At 42.7% G+C, this 21,673-nt stretch overlaps 1 protein-coding gene across 1 annotated transcript in view; it reads left to right on the forward strand.

The window, feature by feature from the left end:
* The window catches only part of pi4k2b (phosphatidylinositol 4-kinase type 2 beta), a 118,789-nt gene that overhangs the window by 63,889 nt on the left and 33,227 nt on the right, over positions 1-21,673 (forward strand). The window contains exon 8 of the mRNA XM_041785507.1: positions 3,326-3,428. Coding sequence (XP_041641441.1) covers positions 3,326-3,428 — 103 coding nt within the window. The remainder of the gene's footprint in view (positions 1-3,325; positions 3,429-21,673) is intronic.

The raw sequence follows: 21,673 nt of genomic DNA on the forward strand, positions 1-21,673 counted from the left end.
TCTACTTTCTCACATTGCCCAACTGGGCCTTAGGGCAAACTAAAAGAAAAGCTGTGTGAAACTGTCACAACCAACACCTTCCTCACAGACTAGGGTGCAGTTTTGCAAAACCAAACAGTTCAGGGACAGTGGCCTGTTCAAGCCTTTTCAGACCATGTCAATGTGCAGTTTCAATGGATGTACATTTTTCTCTCATTAAGACATTTCTTGCCATGCTTTATGGGGAAGCATGTCCTTGTGCGATATCTCACATCAACCATCAAGAGGGCACCAGGTCTGCACCCTTACTGCAAGTGACACAGGACCTCCTTACTTGTGCAGCCCCACACCTAGCCAGCCTGAGGGCAATTTACTTGCCTGGAGAATGAAACCAGGTCGCGGATTTCCTGTCACAGGAAAAGCCTTCTCCAGGGGAGTGGCGTCTTCAACCACAGATGGTGCTCACCATCTGGGGTCTCTTCAGCAGGGTAGAAGGAGACCTTTTTGCCTCAGAGGTCACAGACCTTTGCCCCCTTCTGGTTCTCTTGCAGGGAGAAGAGTCCAGTCCTCTGGGGCAGGACGCCCTGGCACACGACTGGCCTAGGTTTTCCTGTAGGCTTTTCCTCCACTACCTTTGATTCAGACAGTGCTACAGAGGGTTCACATAGAGGGCCATAGGCTGCTCCTGGTGGCCCCCCTCTGGCCAAGGAGGTCATGGTTCCCACTGCTGTGCAGACTCTGTTGCAGCCATGTAAACTGTGGCATCTCCTGAACAGGCAAGATCTCCTGACACAGATGGGGAGTCAGATTTGGCATCCCAACCCTTAATGCCTTCAGCTGTGGGTCTGGCTGCTGTAAGGCCCAACCCAAAGTTGACACGCTGCTCAATTTCTGTCTGTAAGATGATCTTGAATGCCAGAGCTCCATCTACCCACTTACAGTATGAGAACAGGTGGCGGCTGTTTTCAGGACGGTGTGCAGACAACTAGGTGGACCCAGAACGCTCCTCTGTGCCAGCTATCCTGGAGTTCTTACATTCCCACTTGGATTCTGGCTGTTCCCTGTCTACCCTCAGGGTGTACGTAGCTGCCATTTGCTCTCGTCATGCTCTAGTCAACAACGGCACAATTGGCCACTGGTTAGTTACACTTTTTACGAGGGGGGCTGTGAGGCTTTGTCCCCCACGAGCCCGTAGAGTGCCAGCTTGGGAACTGCCCCTCGCACTGGACCGTCTGTGTTTGCCTCTTTTTAAGCCTTTGACACAGACCGAGTTGAAAGTGGCTGTCAGGAAAGACTGCCTTCCTCCATGGCTCCATGCTCCATGGCTTGTCTGTCAGCCCGACATGTCTGAGGTGGCACCCAGGTGATTGTGGGGTCACCTTGTGGCCACATGCAGCTTTTCTGCCTAAGGTGTTATTGAGGTAAAACCTTCATCAACCAATACAGCTTGTGCGTTATGATCCCCCACCAAGGGAAGACAATGATAGGGAATTGCTGTGGCTGGTTTGTGCTTTGAAACTGTATATTAATAGCACAGCTAACAAACGTACATTAGACCAACTGTTCTTCAGTCATAGTGGTACTAAGAAAAGTAGTGCTGTCTCCAAGCAACTCTTGTCCCACTGGATTGTGGACGCTATTAACAAGGCATATCAGACAGATGGTCGCCCACTGCCAGAACCATGGTTCTATGAATCCTGGATGGCCGCCAGAGCACTTAGTCACTTGGAATCCTTGTGATCTTGCAAGAAGATTCTGTAGGAACTGATTCCATGATGACACCGGAATATATGCAGTATAGGTCGTTTCCACCAAGCGGTCCTGTTCAGTTCTGTGTGGCACAGCATGCATTTTTTATTTTTCCATACAGCAAAAGTTGGAAAGGGTCCAAAAAAAATCCCAACTTGTACCGTCCCACTTTTCAGTAAGATTGGGGTACCAATCTTACCTATCCGTCCCAAACAGGTGGAGCTACACACGCAACAATAGGGGACTGCACTGACGTCTTGTCAGCTTGCGACCCAACTGCTTGGCTCCAGACTGCATAACACGAAAGTCTGCTCTGTGAGGATAGGGCAAGGGGGAGAAATATCATAGTTAACTTGAGATAATCGCAAATTAATTGCACTTTTTCTATCTGTTCTAAATGTACCATACAGGACTATTTCTCAAAGTTTCAAAACCCTTATCAACACAAGTGGACAAAAATGCTTTCTTTATGCAAATGTTTGTTCATATAAACAACCCAAAACAATGACAGATAATGTTCAAATAATTCAGTAGACTAAGCTCAAAGATACTGAATGCTCCAAAATATGCTGACATAACATAGTAAACTCAAGCCCAACAAGGACAACAAGTGGAGATACTGACCTTAATGTAACATTGCTGAATAATACCACAATGTAGTGTCCAACTTTGGACTTCTAGAAGTTAAATTCTCTGTTGTTCTCAGCAGATTAACACAGAAAAACAAATCCCATCATCACATATGTACATGAAGAACATGGTCAGTTAAGTTTAAATCACTCAAAGATCATTTCAATCCTTCACTCTTAAAGCAGAGAATTTCAACCTCACATGGGGGAAATAAAGGCTCACAAACATCCCTTTACACCAAGAGGACTCACAACTGTTAACTTTGACAGCCCTAGTAGTTATTTTTCTGGCAGCTGAAATAAAGCTGTTTAATACTTATTCCCTACTGAATGTGAGTATGTGTGTCTGTGCAAACGCAAACTATTTTGGTATTTAGCACACTAAACCATACAAAACCATTCTCAATCAAACCAGACCACCTGGTGGAAACGAGGCTATAGATAGTCCGGGTCAGCAGGTGTCACTCGTGACTTTGTTGGTATACTGTAGCTACTCGACCTGTGCATAAATGATGTGTTATCCAATGCTTGAAGCACTGCCTCTGGCGGTCATCCAGGATTCATAGACCCATGTTACATACATTACCTTAAGTTTTCCTTGTCCAACAAGATTTGCTGTTCTAAAAGTCTTTTTTTTTTTGTCTTAAAAAAAATCATCATATAACAGGACCAAATGGGGTAAATTGCTGTAGCCCACTGCTTTAAGTAAATAGGTCAAAGCTGTCACTTAAGTCACATGTCTTCATCCTAAGAAGCAGACAGCACCTTTTATGTTGATAGTGTGAGACAAAGTGCCCCTAGTGACCTTTCCACTTAACATAATTAGAACGCTCTCTAGTTTTCTATCATTAATACAGATTTGTCCTGTTTTTATGAATGAGAAAATGTTTTTTTTTAACCATTAATTGATGTTATTAAATAATTTAGTTTTTTTCTTAAACCTTTTTGATTGATTTTCCTCTCTGTAGGATACAGATTGGCCAGAGATTTCTTCAGACTCTTGTATCAAGATTGCAGCAATTGACAATGGCCTGGCCTTTCCCTTTAAACATCCAGACGAATGGAGAGCATGTATGTTATCATTTTACCTTCCATACACCTTTCATATTTACTGTGGCTTAATACAAGCTTTTACTATACATCCCCCTCCAAAAGTTTTGGAACAGTGGGGCTAACTCCTTTATTTTTGCTGTAGACTGAAAACATTTGGGTTTGACATCAAAAGATGAACGTGACAATAGATCAACATTTCAGCTTTTATTTCCAGGTATTTACATCTGGATCGGATACACAACTTGTAAGATAGCATTCTTTGTTTGAACCCACCCGTTTTTCATGTGAGCAATAGTATTGGAACATGTGACTGACAGGTGTGTTTTGTTGTCCAGGTGTGCAGAGGTGGGTAGTAACAGGTTACATTTACTCAGTTACATGTACAGACCCTTTCCAAAAAATTAGAATATCATGGAAAAGTTGTTTAAGTTCCACAACTCCATTCAAAAAGTTAAACTTTCATAGATTATAGATTGAGGGCCCACAATTTAAACGATTTCAAGTATTTATTTGTTTATTTTACATAATTTGGGCTTCCAGCTCATAAAACCCACGAAAACAGGATTTCAAAAAATTAGAATACTGTGAAGAAATCAGTCCAAATTTTGCAGGGCATGAATGTTTTAAACTGAGTGTCACACACTAATCATCTACTAAACTCAAAGTACCTGCTCAGGTTTCCCCAGGTGTCATTAAATTGCTTCAGTTTGGTTCAATTGTCTCAGTTCGGTTCAATATGGGGAAGACTGCAGACATGACAACTGGCCAGAAGACCATCATTGATACCCTCCATAGGATGGGTAAGCCACAAAAGTTCATAGCTAAGGAGGCTGGCTGTTCACAGAGTGCTGTGTCCAAGCATATCAATGGAAAGTCTAGTGGAAGGGCAAAATGTGGCAGGAGAAGATGCACCAGCAAAAGAGATGACCATGGGCTTCAGCGGATTATCAAACAGAGAAGATTCAAGAATTTGGCAGAGATCCAGAAAGAGTGGAATGAGGCGGGAGTCACAGCTTCAAAAACCACCACATCGTAGGAAGCGTCTCAACTGGGCCAAGGAGAAGAAGGACTGGACTGTTGGCCAGTGGTCCAAGGTCCTCTTTTCCGATGAAAGTAAAGTGTGCCTTTCATACGGGAATCAAGGTCCAAGGGTTTGGAGGAAGACAGGTGAGGAACAGAAGCCAAGCTGCTTGAGGTCCAGTGTGAAATATCCACAGTCAGTCATGATTTGGGGTGCAATGTCCGGTGCAGGTGTTGGTAAACTCTGTTTTCTTAAATCCAAGGTCACCGCAACAGTCTACCAGAATGTTTTAGAGGACTTCATGATTCCTTCTGCTGAGGATCTGTATGGAGATGCTGATTTCATCTTCCAGCAGGACCTCAGAAGCACCAAAACCTGGTTTGATGCCCATGCCATCACAGTGCTTGACTGGCCAGCCAACTCGCCGGACCTAAACCCCATTGAGAATCTATGGGGTATTCTCAAGAGGAAAATGAGGGGCACCAGACCCAACAACCAAGAAGAGCTGACAGCAAGCATCAAGGAAATCTGGGCTTCCATAACTCCCAGGCAATGCCACATGCTGATTGCCTCAATGCCATGTCGCATCGAGGCAGTGATTAAGGCAAAGGGATTCCCAACCAAGTATTGAAGATTGACATATCGTTTTGAAAGTACCATATTTTGATTGATTTGATGTGATTCTAATTTCTTTCTTTTTTTCTGCAAAAACTGAGAAGTAAATGGTGATTTCTTCACAGTATTCTAATTTTTTGAAATCCTGTTTTCGTGGGTTTTATGAGCTGGAAGCCCAAATTATGTAAAAATAAACAAATAAATACTTGAAATCGTTTAAATTGTGGGCCCTCAATCTATAATCTATGAAAGTTTAACTTTTTGAATGGAATTGTGGTACTTAAACAACTTTTCCATGATATTCTCATTTTTTGGAAAGGGTCTGTACTTGAGTAGTTTTTTGAAAAAAAAAAACTACTTCTGAGAGTAGTTATTGAGCAGAGTACTTTTTACTCTTAAAAATGATACTTCTACCTGGTTACATTGGGCAATACACTAGTCACTACTTTTACTTGTCTATAATTTATTTTCATTAAGTATTTTTTTACACTCAGCTGAGCTCTCACAGCAACGTGAGATAAGATCCTCAGCACCACAGAATAAACAGAGGAGTGACCCCCTCCTTCTTAACTATCAACAGTTGGAGATAATGGCTGAAGATGTAATACCTGCGTCTGTTTCAGAGGAGCATGTTCATCCCTGGCTCAACATCAAAACTCTTCTTCCAGATGGCGCCGCGGACGGTCGCCTCGGTACTGCGCTCTCTCCTACTTGTTACTTTTTTACTTTTTAGTGTTTCTTTCTGCGCTCCCTCTGCTATTACAATTAATAGAGAGGAATTATTGCGCATAGGGCTATCTAGTGCCGGACTTTTTTCTCTGGTTTTCTCTCAGCCAGACTGTTTTCCAGAGAGTCTGGCTGGAGGAGCAGCAGCTCTCTGTGGGTTTAGACAGAGACGCCGGCGTGGGAAACGAGCAGGAGCGCTTGTCAAGTTGCGGTAGCGGGGATTACGTACCGCTCTCCCCTCCACACACCTGGGTAACGTCCGCTCTCTGTCTAACAAAGTGGATGAATTGCTACTTCTTTTAACCAAGAACTCGGACTTTCGCCATTCTGCCGCCCTGTGCTTCACTGAAACCTGGCTCAGTGAACACATCCCAGACTGCGCACTACGGCTGCCGGGCTTCCAGCTGTTCCGCAAGGACCGCTGCACAGAACAGTCTGGGAAGACAAAGGGAGGAGGAACGTGCTTCTACATTAACGAAGGTTGGTGTACAGATGTCACAATGTTAAAGAAGTCATGCAGCCCTCACTTGGAGTCTTTTTTCATAAACTGTAGACCCTTTTATTCTCCGCGGGAGTTCTCCTCTTTTGTGCTGGTCGGTGTTTACATCCCACAGCATGAGTGCATAACAGAGGCTTTACAGCACCTCGCCGACCAGATTACAGATGTGGAGAAAACACACCCTGACTCTCTGCTAATCATCCTTGGGGATTTTAACAGAGCAAATCTCAAAATGGAAAATGCCTAAATATAAACAGCACGTGGCGTGTCCCACCAGGGACATGAACACTTTGGACCACTGCTACACTACAATAAAGGATGCATATCGCTCTGTACCCCGTGCTGCTTTGGGACTTTCTGATCACTGCCTGGTCCATCTCATCCCGACCTACAGGCAAAAGCTCAAATGTGCTAAACCTGTAGTGAGGACTGTAAAGAGATGGACAGATGAGTCAAAGATGAAGCTACAGGCCTGCTTTGACTGCACTGACTGGAGCGTCTTTGAAGCTGCAGCTTCTGACCTGGATGAACTGACCAACACTGTGACATCTTACATCAGTTTTTGTGAGGACACATGCGTGCAGACCAAAACCTTCTGCACATTCAATAACAATAAACCATGGTTCACTGCAAAACTGAGGCAGTTACACCAGGACAAGGAGGAGGCCTACAGGAGTGGGGATCGGGACCTGTACAAGCAGGCCAGGAACAAGCTGACAAAAGAGATCAAGGCAGTAAAGAGGAGTTACACTGAAAAGTTGACGGACCGCTTTTCTACTAACGACTCTTCTGCAGTTTGGAAAGGCCTGCAGACGATCACCAACTAGAGGAGACCATCCCCCCACCCTGTGGGGAGCCCCCGCCTGGCTGAGGACCTCAACGACTTCTATTCCAGGTTTGAAAGGACTTTCACACCTTTCACTCCCCCCACCTCCATCACAAAAGGTCTACCTGCACCCCCATCCACCACACCGTCTGACCCCCTGCCTGCACTGAGGGTCTGTGAACAGGATGTGCGTCAGCTCTTTCAAAGACAGAAGATCAGGAAGGCTCCAGGACCGGACAGTGTGTCTCCATCTTGCCTGAAAGTCTGTGCTGACCAGCTGGCTCCCATCTTCACACAGATGTTCAACAGCTCCCTGGAGCTGTGCGTGGTCCCCTCCTGTTTAAACGCTCCACCATCATCCCGGTTCCCAAGAAGACCCCCGTGACAGGATTGAATGACTACAGACCAGTCGCCCTAATGTCTGTGGTCATGAAATCCTTTGACTGGCGACTGGTGTTGGCCCACCTGAAGGACATCACTGATCCCCTGCTGGACCCCCTGCAGTTTGCCTATCGGGCAAACAGGTCAGTGGATGATGCAGTCAACATGGCTCTGCACTACATCCTGCACCACCTCGACTCTGCAGGGACCTACGCAAGGGTGCTGTTTGGGGACTTCAGCTTTGCGTTCAACACCATCGTCCCAGAGCTCCTCCAGCACAAACTGTCCCAGCTCACTGTGCCCCTCTCCACCTGTCAGTGGATCACTAGTTTCCTGTCTGACAGGAGTCAGCAGGTGAGACTGGGAAGCACCACATCCAGCACACGGACTCTCAGCACTGGCGCCCCCCAGGGGTGTGTTCTCTCCCCACTGCTCTTCTCCCTTTACACAAATGACTGCACCTCAGGGGACCCTTCTGTGAAACTACTGAAGTTTGCAGACAACACCACTGTCATTGGACTCCTCCAGGACAGCGACAAGTCTGCATACAGAGGGGAAGTGGAACAGCTGGTCCTCTGGTGCGGTCAGAACCACCTAGAGCTAAACCCGCTCAAAACTGTGGAGATGACAGTGGACTTCAGGAAGAGCCCCCCTCAAGCCCTCCTCTCACAATCCTCAACACAACAGTCCCTACAGTTGACTCATTCAGGTTCCTAGGGTCCACAATCTCACGGGACCTAAAGTGGACCTCCCACATAGACTCTGTTCGGAAGAAGGCCCAGCAGAGCTTGTACTTCCTGCGTCAGCTCAGGAAGTTCAACCTGCCTCAGGAGCTGCTGATCATTTTCTACACTGTCCTGACCATATCCATCACAGTCTGGTTTGGATCTGCCTCCAGACGTGACAGGGACAGACTGCAAAGAACAACTGGGTCTGCAGAGAAGATTATTGGCACCGCCCTTCCTCCATCCAGGACCTGTACCAGTCCAGGGTCAGGAAGCGGGCCGCCAAAATCTCCACAGACCCCTCACATCCTGGACACAACCTGTTTAGACTCCTCCCCTCAGGCCAGCGTTACAGAGCACTGTACGCCAAAACCACCTGCCACAGAGACAGTTTCTTCCCCCGGGCTGTCGCTCTGACGAACTCTGGGTGGTCCCAGAGTTAGATCATCACTTGAACAAGAACAATAATTATAACTCTGCACTATTGTATATACTCAATGTACATACTCCCGTAACGTTGTATATATGTGCTCTTACTTTCAGTTTGCAATTTCTCTTTGCTTGTTAAAGCCTAATTTATGTTAATGCCTAATTTATGTTGTATATATGTATATATCTTTGTTTCACGCTTAGTTAGGTTCTGTGTTTTTTGTACAAGAGAGCAAAAGTTACCGGAGTCAGATTCCTTGTATGTGCACACATACTTGGCCAATAAAGCTGATTCTGATTCTGATTCTTTGCCTTTCAAACGATGAGGAACAACAGCCACATAATGCGCTGCCTACTGTGTCTACCTAAAACGGCTTCAAAAATAGCACGTCAAATCAAAGAAAGCATGTTATGGTGAGTAAGATAAACAAGCTAACAACTGCACTGCTAGTTAGCTAAACGTATAAATTCAAATCTCTGTTTTAACTCGCAGACTGCAAAGACACAGTTGTGTCAGTTATAAATGATGTCATATGTCCAACCACCTATGCAGCTCTGCCACAAATCTGATTTTACACGCCAGTATTTAACGTTACGTCGTAGGTGATAATATTATAATGTCCGTGTGGCATATCTCTTATATCAGTGATTATACCTAACATGATTATAACGTGGGGCTAGAGGGCCAAAGTTGTTGAGTGATAATCAGGATAAAAATTAATAAATTGGAGCTAAAAAGTAAAAATTAAATTAAAATTAAGGGCAAAAAGTCAGAAATGAGGCCAGTTCATAAGATTAATTTCGTAAATATGAGCCAGAAATCATTCACACATGATAAATAAATATAATGTGATTAAAACTGCAAGGTACATATTCATGTATGTGAGATTAAAATCATCATGTACAAATAAAATAACTATTATGAGAGAGTCTGTTTTTCTCATTATATTGAATTTTTCATCCCATAATTTTGATTAATAAACATAACTTGACTGCTGCTTTATGTATTAATTTAAATTTAAATTTAATTTAAATGTAATTTAAATTAAATTTAGTAAGAACAACAGGAACGCCAGGTTGGAATTTGCCAACACGTACAGAGACAACAGTCTGTGAAACACAGTGGTGGTAATGTCATGGCACTGGCTTGCATGGCTTCTTATGTGACAGGCTCATTAATCTTCATTGATGATTTAACGCATGATAGCAGCAGCAAAAATGAGCTAGGAGTCTACAAATTTTTTTTCTCCCAATTAAAAGAAATATGCAACAAAAGTGATTGGGATATCCTTCATCATGCACCGAGATAATGACCAAAAATACACTGCCAAAACAACAAAGGAGTTAAGAAGGGACAAGAGGTAACCCCTTAAAACAAACAACTGAAAGAAGCTGCGGTGAATGCCTGGAAAAGCGTCACAAAAGAAGAATGCAAAAGCTTGGTGATGTCAGTGGGTCACAAGCTTGATGCAGTTATTGCAAGCAAAGGGTTTGCAACTTAATACCGAGTTTTATTCACTTTAATTTTTTTTTAGTCTATCTGTTCCAATACCTTTGCTCAGCTAAAAATTTGGTGCTCCGTTACAAATAAAGCTATTTTCAAAGTCACATGTCAGATCCAGATGAAAATACCTGGAAATTAAAGCTGAAATGTTGATCTCTTGTCTTAAATTCATCTTTCTGTCAAACCCGAAGGTTTCAATCTACAGCAAAATTGAAGGAATTGGGCCCAATGTTTCAATACTTTTGGAGGGGAGTGTAGCTAGATCGCTACAAAAATTAGTTTCAACATAATGAACCTGCTTTCATCTTCTGCTGATAACTTGTCATTCTTTATTCAATACATAATGTCTAACGATAATAATAATAATTGCAATATTTTTTTTTTGCATTGCGCCTTGGAAAACAGATTTTTGATTGACAAAGCAAAGACAGGAACTCAGAGGGAAGAAGAGTAGTATATTCTGGGTTAACTTTACTATAAGCAAGATGGCTGCACACTGAATTTGCTCTGACAAACCATCCTGAAACTTTGTTAATTAGACCATATTTATCCCACTTTTCTTCATTCGGGACTTAAGAAGCAAATGCTCAACTGTTCATCTGTGACATAGGGCGTGTTATTGATGACTTGGCAAGATGTCAAAACCCATTAAAAACGCTCCCACCTATCCGACATGGGGGGGCGGGGACTGAGGAGCAACCCGCTGACAGACGTCACATCGCCAGAGCAGAAGCAAGCATGGAGAGTCTGCTAGCAGAAGTTAGTTGTATGAGCTCAACTTTAAGCGTGGTGGTTGTGGATGTGACAACCATTAAAGAAACCACAGCGCAGCTGAAAAACTCCGTTAATGCAATTCAAGAAAGGCTGACTGAAGCTGAGGGTTGCATCTCCGATGTTGAAGACACTACCAAGCAGCTAGCGGATGCTAGCAAGCAGCATGAAAGGCGCTTGGAGATGTTGTGGAGTCATGTCGAGGACCCCGAGAACAGGAGCCAGCGTAACAATGTCAGGTTGGTGGGCCTAAAAGAAGGGACAGAAATGGACAGTCAGGGAAAATGCATCCAAAACATCATGTCTGAGGGGTTGGGTATCGAGTTGAATGGAGAGTTTAGATCGAGAGAGTACACCGAGCCCTGGCCCCCAGGTCTGACAAGAATCACCCCCCCAGTTGGTGCTTATACGCTTCTTACGCTTCTTACGCTCCTCTGTGAGGGAGAAAATGCTACAGGCAGCCCGGGTGAAGAGAGGAGTCATGTGGAAGGACAGCAAAGTTTCGTTCTTCTCGGATATGTCCAGAGCTGGCTGATAAATGAAGAGCATTCACCAAAGCGAGGATTATGTTGCAGAAAATCAACATAAGGTACACACTTGCCTACCCAGCTGACCTACGCTTAACTTGGAAAGGGAAGAAAAAATCCTTCTCTGACAACACGACTGCCGAGAAATTCATACATGAACAATGCAATGACTAAATGATGCAGAGAACAATCTTTATGGATCTATGTGCAAAGTGAGACTAACCTCTCAGGTATGTCAGGATGGGGAAGGGGAGCAGTGACTTTTGAAGTTAACCCAGGTCTAACGCCCAGCACACCACGAACCTTAATATGTGCCTTTTCTTTTTTCTTTTTTCTTTTACTCTATGAAGTTTATCCCGCCCTTTTTCTGAGGATCATTATGGTAGGATTATTTAGTTTTTTTGTCACAGTGGACAATTTTTATCTGTTGTTGTTAGTATTTGTTTTTTGTTAAGGTATGCAGCCCTTATAGTGATTTCCATTAATGGAGCACAGAGACGGAGTACGAGTTTTATCAAGGTTATTCTTTGTTCAGACATCATAGACATTCCAATAGATATGTTTGCACGTATGTGCATGGAGCCAGAGACATGAAGATGGCTAATTTTATTTCATGAAACATCAATGGATGTGGTAACCCAATTAAGAGAAAAAAGGTTTTATCTTATCTTAAAGGTAAAATGATTGATGTAGCTTATATACAAGAAACACACTTCAAAGATACTGAGGCTTTAAAATTTAGAAGAGACTGGGTGGGACATATTTTTCATTCATCATTTAACAGTAAACAAAATGGGGTAATGATTCTTATTAACAAAAAACTCAGCTTTGTATTACTTGGGGAGTTTAAGGACAAAGACAGGAGGATAATTTGTGTTGATGCATTGATAAATAGGGTGAAAGTGGTTCTCTGTTGCATATATGCACCTAACAGAGGAGATCTGGACTTTATTAATGAACTTAACAAAGTTCTTAGTTCAAAAGATGGACAAATTTTTTTTAGGAGGAGATTTTAACCAGGTCATGGATCCTTTTATAGATAAAAGCAAATATACTGTAGCTGCACCAATGGATAGAGCTGCTTTACACATGCTCACTGAGGATTTAGGCCTGGTAGATGTCTGGCGTCTGGTAAATCCAAGTGTCAAGGAATATACTTTCTATTCACACCGCCACAAGTCACATTCAAGGATTGATTTCTTTCTTCTTCCAAGACTATGATTGAACAGGTTATAGACTGTAAAGCTGGCCCAATAGCTTTATCTGATCATGCACCTGTTGAGATTCAAATAGATCTAAATTCTGAAAGAGGACGGAGGGGTAGGTGGCGAATGAATGTAGCATTTCTAAAGGATGAGGAGTTTTGTGGCCGAGGACCTGAAAATATGTTTTGAATTAAATGTGGGGTACACACAGAAATTAAGCTCAGTATGGGAGGCTTCTAAGGCTTATATAAGAGGAAAATTAATAGCACAAGCATCTAAAAAGAAAAAGGAAAATTTGAAAGGAATGAAAAAGCTGGAAACTGAAATTATTGACTTGGAGAAGGTTTTAGCAGTACAATATTCAGACGATTTATATAAAGACTTGTGTAATCTAAAGTTTAAATGAAATAATATATTCAACAGGAAAGCAGAATATACATTATTTTGTTTGAGATCAAATTTTTATGAAGGGGGTGATAGAGCAGTTAAACTACTGGCACAGCAATTAAAACAGCAGACGACTAATAGTGCGATACCAATTATGAAAAAAGGTGATATCCTGTATTAACATCTAAAGCAGTGGTACTCAACCTTATTCTACCAAAGAGCCACATTGTCTTGAAAATATTTTAGCAGGAGCCACAATTCAAATCGGGGATGTAAAGTAGGTAATAGGTCAGTTAATCCATACTTGAAATGAAATGAAACCGTAAATTATTGGATAATTGTGAGCTTCAATGTGATGCAGTAGGGTACAAAAATGCCTGTATAGTGTCAGAAGAAACAATATGTCACTGATAATGAGAATAAAGGCTATTGATTTTGTTTATCACTGTCATCGGGCCACAACCTTGTATCTCAATTTTTTATGATTTTGTTTTTATAAATCAGTGCTATTGGTCACCCTTCTTACAGCTGTCAGTGGGTTTAAACCAATTTGACAGCACTAAAGCAATTTAAAAAAAAGTCAAAAGATGTGCTTTTTATTCCCTGAAGTGTGGTGATTTTGAAGTCTTTGGCCAGACACCGGTTGTGTACGTTCCATCTGGTCTAAAGATTTTTTAAGATGTCAGAATGAGCTAAGTTTGAGCTCTGAGATGCTTTTCAAAGAGCTGATGAATTATGGTTGGCTATTTGGGTATTTATTTCTCACACTGGGACATTTACTGTTGTTCTGTGGCTTTATTCACATAAAAAAGATTAATTCTCATTTTTTTCCAGATTCATAATTAATTCTTTAATTAAAGGGGGAGGGGGCCTCGTATTGCTCTTTGCTCTGGGCCTCCAAATGACTAAATCCAGCGCTGCCTTACACCTGCAGCTCTACCAGACCCATCGTTCAGCCCTTCCTCATTTTGGAGCGTTAGTTTTAAACCTCTGCTCTTTTGACAGTATTTATTATCACCAGTACATTAAAAATCAAACAAAACCCCCACGTTTGGACAAGTTTTACTAGATATTACAATATCTCAACATGTGATCTGTGTGTGTTATGCACTTTGATGATTGTGCGCATCGGCATAATCATCATAAAATATGAGTTTGAGAGAGCATCGGGAGAAGTGACTGGAGAAAAACATTTAAAACGAGGACATTAGGAAGCTTCAGTATTAACACAAGATAGCACAACTCAATGAAAGACCTTCCTGAAGAGACGCACCACCAGCGGACTTCCTCTCCTCTCTTCTCTTACACACGCTCCTCCGTCGAGTGCGACTGGTAAAAAAACACAGATTGAAAAAATAAAGGTTTCAATTTGGTAGTTTAAGCCTGTCTTCTTGGTGTGGGTAACAGATTCCAGGTGTGACTTACAATGAATCTCTACTGATGACAGTGTTTACCTTCATAAAGATTTTTAGGAGGGTTTTTTCCCCAAGTAAGCCTTTAAAGAGCCACAGTTTGTCACTAAAGAGGCACATGCGGCTCGAGAGCCGCAAGTTGAGTATCACTGATCTAAAGAAATTAAATGAGGTATTCCAGCAGTTTTATGAAGATCTGTATGAATCACCATCAGAACAGGAACAGGGAAAATTAGATCAGTTCTTTTCTAATATTAAGTTACCAAAACTATTTGAACAACAAGCACAATCTTTGGATGCACCTATTATGGAGGATCAAGTCAAACAAGCCATTGCTTCAATGAAATCAGGAAAGTCTCCTGGTGCAGATGGCTTTCCTGTCGAATATTACAAGAAATTTGTGAATATACTGGCCCCATATTGACTAATTTTTATTCAGAAGCATTCAGTTTGGAATCTATGCCTCATACATTTAATGAAGCACTAATATCCCTTATCCCAAAGAATTTTAGAATTATAGGCCAATTAGTTTAATTAATGTAGACTGTAAAATATTAAAAATTTTAGCTACACGATTGGAAAAAGTTTTACCATCAATTGTCAATGCAGACCAAGTGGGTTTCATTAAGGGAAGGTCCTCAGCTGATAATTTAAGGAGACTGCTACACTTGATCTGGTTGAATTCTTCAAATAATACACCAGTCACTGCCATCTCCTTGGGGGCTGAAACGGCCTTTGATAGGGTGGATTGGTTCCCGAGTGCTGCTTTGTCATTTTTCACATTTGGTTCAATTTTTAAGTTATGGATTGGTACTATATATAAAAAAACCCAAGGTGGCAGTCATCATAAATGGTATAACCTCCCCTTTTTTTAACATCTCCCGGGGCACTCGTCAGGGTTGCCCCCTATAGCGGCCGATCCATCCAAAATTAAAGCCGCTGCAGGCTAAGCACGGGAGTCAAAGTGAAGACGCGCACTCCTTACTTTATCGCACCAAACCCAGTTTATTTACATAGCGTTGCATCTTACCATTTAACAGCTTTGCCGAACAAAACCCGGTAATAGGCCAAACTTTAGTCAAGAACGTGCGGTCAACAGAAAATGTCCTCCCTGTGCTCACCCCACTCCAACTTTTAGCAGAAGCACCCCACAGGTGCACAGGTGAAGGTAAGTTAACTGATCACCACCGTGCCACCAATCACCACACCCACTAATCCGTGTGTAAACCAAAACCCACCTACACCCAAAGGCATCTCCAAACTTACATGTTTGGCTCCTACATTCCGGCCCCTAATTATGCTAAGCACTAATTACAAATCTTTCAGTTGTTTAGGAGACGGACATGCAATGTTAATACAGTCAATACTTTAAACAATGATCTTACAATGCATCTCAAGCCTGCAAAATGTTCTCAAAATAATGCAACCATTAGTTCATGTGTCCATGACAAAATGCAAATACATTTCCAAATCTTTGGACAAGGTTGCTGTAAGTCCTCACAGCTCTTCGGCCTCCTGAAGAAGGCACACCTTGGTGATTGGTCTGTCCAAATAACTAGTCCTTGTTTTGATGCGAACCCGGCGCACAAGTCCTTTTCTATCAGGCATCACTTCAATAATCTTCCCAGTCAACCACGAGTTGCGAGGTGCAGAGTCATCCACGATGACAACCAGATCTCCAGAAACGAAGTTCCTCCTGATACCCTGCCACTTCTGGCGCTCCTGAAGCCCTGGCAGGTACTCTTTGACCCAGCGCTTCCAGAACAGGTCGGACATGTACTGCACCTGTTTCCACCGACGACGAACATACATGTCCTCCTTCTGAAACACCCCTGGTGGCAATGATGGCTTGGACTTGAGAAGCAATAGATGGTTAGGAGTAAGTGCTTCTAAGTCGTTGGGATCACTTGATGCCTTTGTTATGGGACGACTATTTACAATTGCCTCAGCCTCACAGAGAACAGTGTGCAGGCTCTCATCATCAAGACTTTGTGTTCTGATAACAGAATTTAACACCTTTCTCACTGACCTTATCAAACGCTCCCATACTCCCCCAAAGTGTGACCCAGTGGGAGGATTGAAAATCCACTGGATCTTCTTCTGAAGGAGCATGTTGTGTATCTGACTCTGATTCCATTTTTTTATGGCCTCCTTTAGTTCGCGTTCAGCCCCAACAAAGTTAGTACCATTATCTGAACGAATCTCCAACACCTGACCTCTTCTGGCTATAAATCGTCTGAGGGCATTGATGAAGGAATCAGTATCTAAAGAAGACATTAACTCAAGGTGTATGGCTCTCACAGCTAAACATGTGAAGATAACACCATACCTTTTCACTGTGGCCCTTCCTCTCTTAACCTCAAAAGGTCCAAAGCAATCAACTCCAACTCGGGTAAATGGAGGTTCATCAGGACAAACCCTGTCTAAGGGGAGATCAGCCATCTGCTGATACCCTGGTGTAGCATGTAACCTGTGACAGACAACACATTTTGATGTTATCCTCCTAATTGCAGTACTAGCACCTGGAATCCAATACCTTTCTCAAGCTTAGAAAGCATGTGGTTGCGTCCACCATGCCCTGTACTTTGATGTATATGACGCAAAATAAGATCAGCAATGTGGAGATCCTTGGTCAGTATTGCAGGATGCCTAGCTTCTGCTGGCATAACCGCTTTATTAAGCCTACCTCCAACTCTCACAATGCCCTCATCAAGTACAGGATTGAGCCTGTACAATTGGCTAGTTCTTTTCACGCTTTCACCCTTCTGCAGACTAGATAACTCATCTGGAAACCTGCTTCTCTGACAATAACTGATGACTGCAGCTTCTGCATTATCAAGATCTTCAACTGAAAGGGGACCTCTGGCTACCTGTGCTTTGATAACCTGCATTTCTTCCTGCAGCTTATCCTCAACGTGCTCTTTCTCCAAACCAGATCCAACAAGAATGGACTTTACCTGCCTTCTTTTTCGGCAAATAAACAAAAGCATACTCCTAAACCTGAGCATCCAACCAACCATTTTCTTTAGATGGATCCAAGAGGAGAAGTGAGAAACAAATCTCATCACTGAGTCCATCTGCTCACTAGCTTGAGTGGAGTTCATAGACACAATTTTTCTGATCTCAGGATCCTCTAATGAAACATCTCCTGCATCATCAGGATCTACTGTGCACTGGAAATCAGGCTCTAACAGAAACTTTGGTCCTGACACCCAGTCATTTGTCTTAAGGAAAGATTCAACTTTGGCACCCCTAGATGCTAAATCTGCTGGATTGCTGGCTGATTTAACATACTTCCACTGAGATGAGTCTGATGAGGCAAGTATCTCAGAAACTCGATTTGCTACAAAACTTTTAAACCTCAAAGTTTTATTTCTGAGGTACTTGAGTACTGAAGTACTATCAGTCCAAAAAACAGAGTCCTGCAGCTGCATTCTCAGTTCTTTCCTCCACATCTTATCCATCCTGCTAGCAACCACTGCAGCTGTTAATTCCAAGCGGGGAATAGTGATGAACTTCAGTGGAGCCACACGTGCCTTACCCATCACAAAGGCGCAGTGAACCTGGTTATGAATGTTTCGCTGCAACAGATAAGACACTGTTCCGTACCCTTCCTCGCTTGCATCTGCAAAGTGGTGTAACTGAGATGAAACAACTTCTCCGAAATCTGGAGGTTTCAAACACCTGTTTACCTTAAATTCTGCAAGCAGATATAGTTCCTGCATCCAGGCTATCCACTCTTGTGCGGCAGTAGCCGGTAATGCATCATCCCAACCCTGTTGAATCCTACACAAGCTTTGGAGGATTTTCTTTGCACGTAGCACAACAGGTGCCAGAAAGCCTAAAGGATCATAAATAGAGCTGATGGTAGACAATATCCCTCTCTTAGTTAGAGGCCTGTTCTTGAGGGTAACTCTGAACTTAAAGGAATCTGCCTCAATACACCAAAGCATACCCAACACTCTCTCCACTGGTAAAGTGTCGTTGTCTAGATCTAGATCCTTAACTTCTTTTGATCTCTCCTCTGGAGGTATAGCTGCGAGCACAGCACGTCTGTTACTTGCCCACTTGGTGAGCTGAAAACCTCCCTTGGAACACAGAGCACAGAGATCATGATACAGCTCCACTGCCTCTTCTTCAGAACGGACTGAAACAAGGCAGTCATCAACATAGAAATTGTGCAACACAGTGTTAATGACCTTTTCATTAAAATGTGTCTGATTATCTTCAGCACATTTCCTCAGTGCAAAGCTCGAACAACTTGGAGAGGATGTAGCTCCAAATGGATGTACGAGCATTCTATGCTCCACCAAATCCTGACCAAGGTCACCATTGGGCCACCAAAGAAACCTAAGTAGGTCAGTGTCTGAGTTTGACACTCTAACTTGATGGAACATGGCTTGAATGTCTGCCATCAGAACAACAGGCTCCTTTCTGAACCTTGTCATAACACCAACCAATGAGCTAGTCAGATCTGGGCCTTGAAGGAGTTGTGTGTTAAGAGATGTTCCTTGGAATGAAGCTGCACAGTCAAAAACAACCCTCAACTTTCCTTTCTGTGGGTGGTACACCCCATGGTGTGGGATATACCATACCTTACCATCACAACGACCCAGATCTTCAGCTGGCACCATCTCAGCATAGCCCATGGCAAGCAAATCATTCATGAAGTTGGTATAGTCAGTATGAAACTGACTGTCTTTGCTTAACCTTCTTTTAAGATTCAGAGCTCGTTGTTCCACAATCTTCCTGTTGTTAGGCATGCTAACCTTGCCTACTTTCACTGGTAAGCCAATGGTATAATGACCATCAACTAATGTAGCAGACTTTGTGACAGACTTCATAAAGTGCTGATCTTCTATTGACAAACTCAATTGTTCATCCTGAACACATTCTGGGAAATCAGCTTTCATCTGTTGTCCCCATAATTCATCAAGTCGTGCAACAGAGATTCTATTTACAGTGACATCAGTCTGGACATCTGTATTGTCATAGCTGCAGTCTCCTCTAAGAGGTCCATTTACAGTCCAGCCTAGCAGAGTTTTTACTGCATATGGTCCACCATCTTGACTCCTTACCACCTCCCATGGTTCTAAGGCCTTTGGAACATTGGCTCCGATCAAAAAATCAATACCTGAATGAATCTCTGTTATATTCAGGTGTCTCAAATGTGGCCATCTTTGAACATCCTCCTGTCGAGGAATGTTTCCTTGATTAACAGGCATGTTCTTTTGAGTAAACAGATCTGGTAGCTCACAGAAATTGTCTGTGTCCAGCCCAGCCACCTCCAAATCTGATACAACATGACTACCAACAACCATTTCTTGACTCATCGTCCGCAGTAAAATGCTCGTTCTTCTGCCTGAGAGATGCAACCTGTTCATGAGAGACTCAGTGCAGAATGATGCTGAGCTTCCAGGATCCAAGAAAGCATAAGTAACAAACACCTCATTATTTTTTTTTAGATTTCACTCGAACTGGCAATATGGAGAGTGTACAATCTTTCTCCCCGGCCCCAGTAAGACCACTAGACTGTACAGACAACAAAGCACTACAACCTGTTACTTTTGCTTCCTTACTGACCTGTAATTTTTCTTTTTCTCTTGAGTGGACATGCAACATAGTGGGATGCTTCAAATTGCACACTTTACAAGAAAGACGTTTCTTGCAATCTTTACTTCTGTGCCCAATGCACAAACAACCAAAACACACTCCATTATCTTTAAGAAACAACAACTTTTCACTGTGTGTTTTCTTCTCCAATAGAAGACACAGATCCAAAGTATGTCCAGCTCCACAATACAGGCAAACATTTACAACAGGTGGTCTTCTTTCTGTTTTTGTTGTGGCTTCAACTTCATTTTTCATAGCTGTAACAGTAGTGGCAAAGCTACTGGATTTTGCCTTGAAACTCTGTTGATTTTGAGAGTTTTTTGCCAGCTTCCTTGCTGCTGGAGAGTCCTGAATATCTCCGAACAGCGGGTCACTAAGTATCTTAACCTGCCCCTCAACAAACACAACAATGTCACCAAAATTAACTTTACGACAAAATCGTTTCTGCGTGTCAAAAACAACATTCCTCCATTGATCCCGGAGCTTGTATGGTAATTTCTTTATGACAGCTTGCATATTAGCAGGAACATTCAGGTCATGCATGGAATCTATTTCACTCATTGTGTTACAGCATCCTCTCAACAAGAAGCTGAACGACTGCAGTGTCTTCAAATCTTCTGATTTGATTGCTGGAAATGTTAAAATCTTTTCCATGTATGCAGAAGCTATCTTCACAGAGTTTCCAAAATGTTCTTGAAGCAGGGATTTTGCATTGGCATAACCAAGATCATCAGGCATAAACTGACAGCTTTTGACAAGCTCTCTGGGCTGCCCCCTGGTGTACTGCTCAAGAAAATAAAGACAGTCTTTTGCACTCCGGGTCTTCTGTTCAATGCAATGCTCAAAGGATCTAATGAAGGTCTGATATTGTAAAGGATCTCCATCAAAAATCTGGATTTCTCGCCTCGGAAGGAATGACAGAGACTGCTGTTGGACCAGTAAGGCTGTAATTTCATTCTGTTTTTCCAACACTGTTATCAAGTTATGATTATCAGAAGCTCTTTGTAGTATGGGTGAAGGATCTGGCTTCACATCAAACTGGTGACAAGACTGATTACCAATCTGAAGTGTCTGGCCTGATGTCGTAGCCTGAGGCTGAAACCTCACATCATACACCTTAGGTCTAGCATCTAAGCGTGAATGCTGCTGTTCAACTGCAGAGGTGCCCTGAAACAACTGTGCCCCAGCCACAGGTACAAGTGTCTCGGCATCAGTATTCAAAACTTTTGTCCTTCCCTCTCAAAGCAATTCATGCCGTCTGAATTGACACAAACTGCACTTGATGTTCTGGATCCTCAGAAGCTCTGAACACATTAACTTTAGCCATCGATGCAGCTATTTCTGTCTCTAAATCAAGTTGTTCCTTCCTTTTCCTAAGCTGTTCTTCCTGCTCTTCCAGAGCATGTTTATCCTTCAAAAGTTTTTGGCGAACAACAAGTGCAGCCATCTCTGCCTCAGCCTTGAGACGAGCTGATGAAGTGGATGAAACAGCTGATCTACCACCTGCTGAACTCCTTTTCCTAGATGTTCTACTTCCAATGTTAGAAATACTATCACTGGGATTGACATCATCAACAGTGACAGCAATGTCCACATTAACATTAGAAGGCCTAGAGACACAA

The sequence above is a fragment of the Cheilinus undulatus genome, linkage group 4 (genome assembly GCF_018320785.1).
Source record: "Cheilinus undulatus linkage group 4, ASM1832078v1, whole genome shotgun sequence".
Classification (NCBI taxonomy): Eukaryota; Metazoa; Chordata; class Actinopteri; order Labriformes; family Labridae; genus Cheilinus; species Cheilinus undulatus.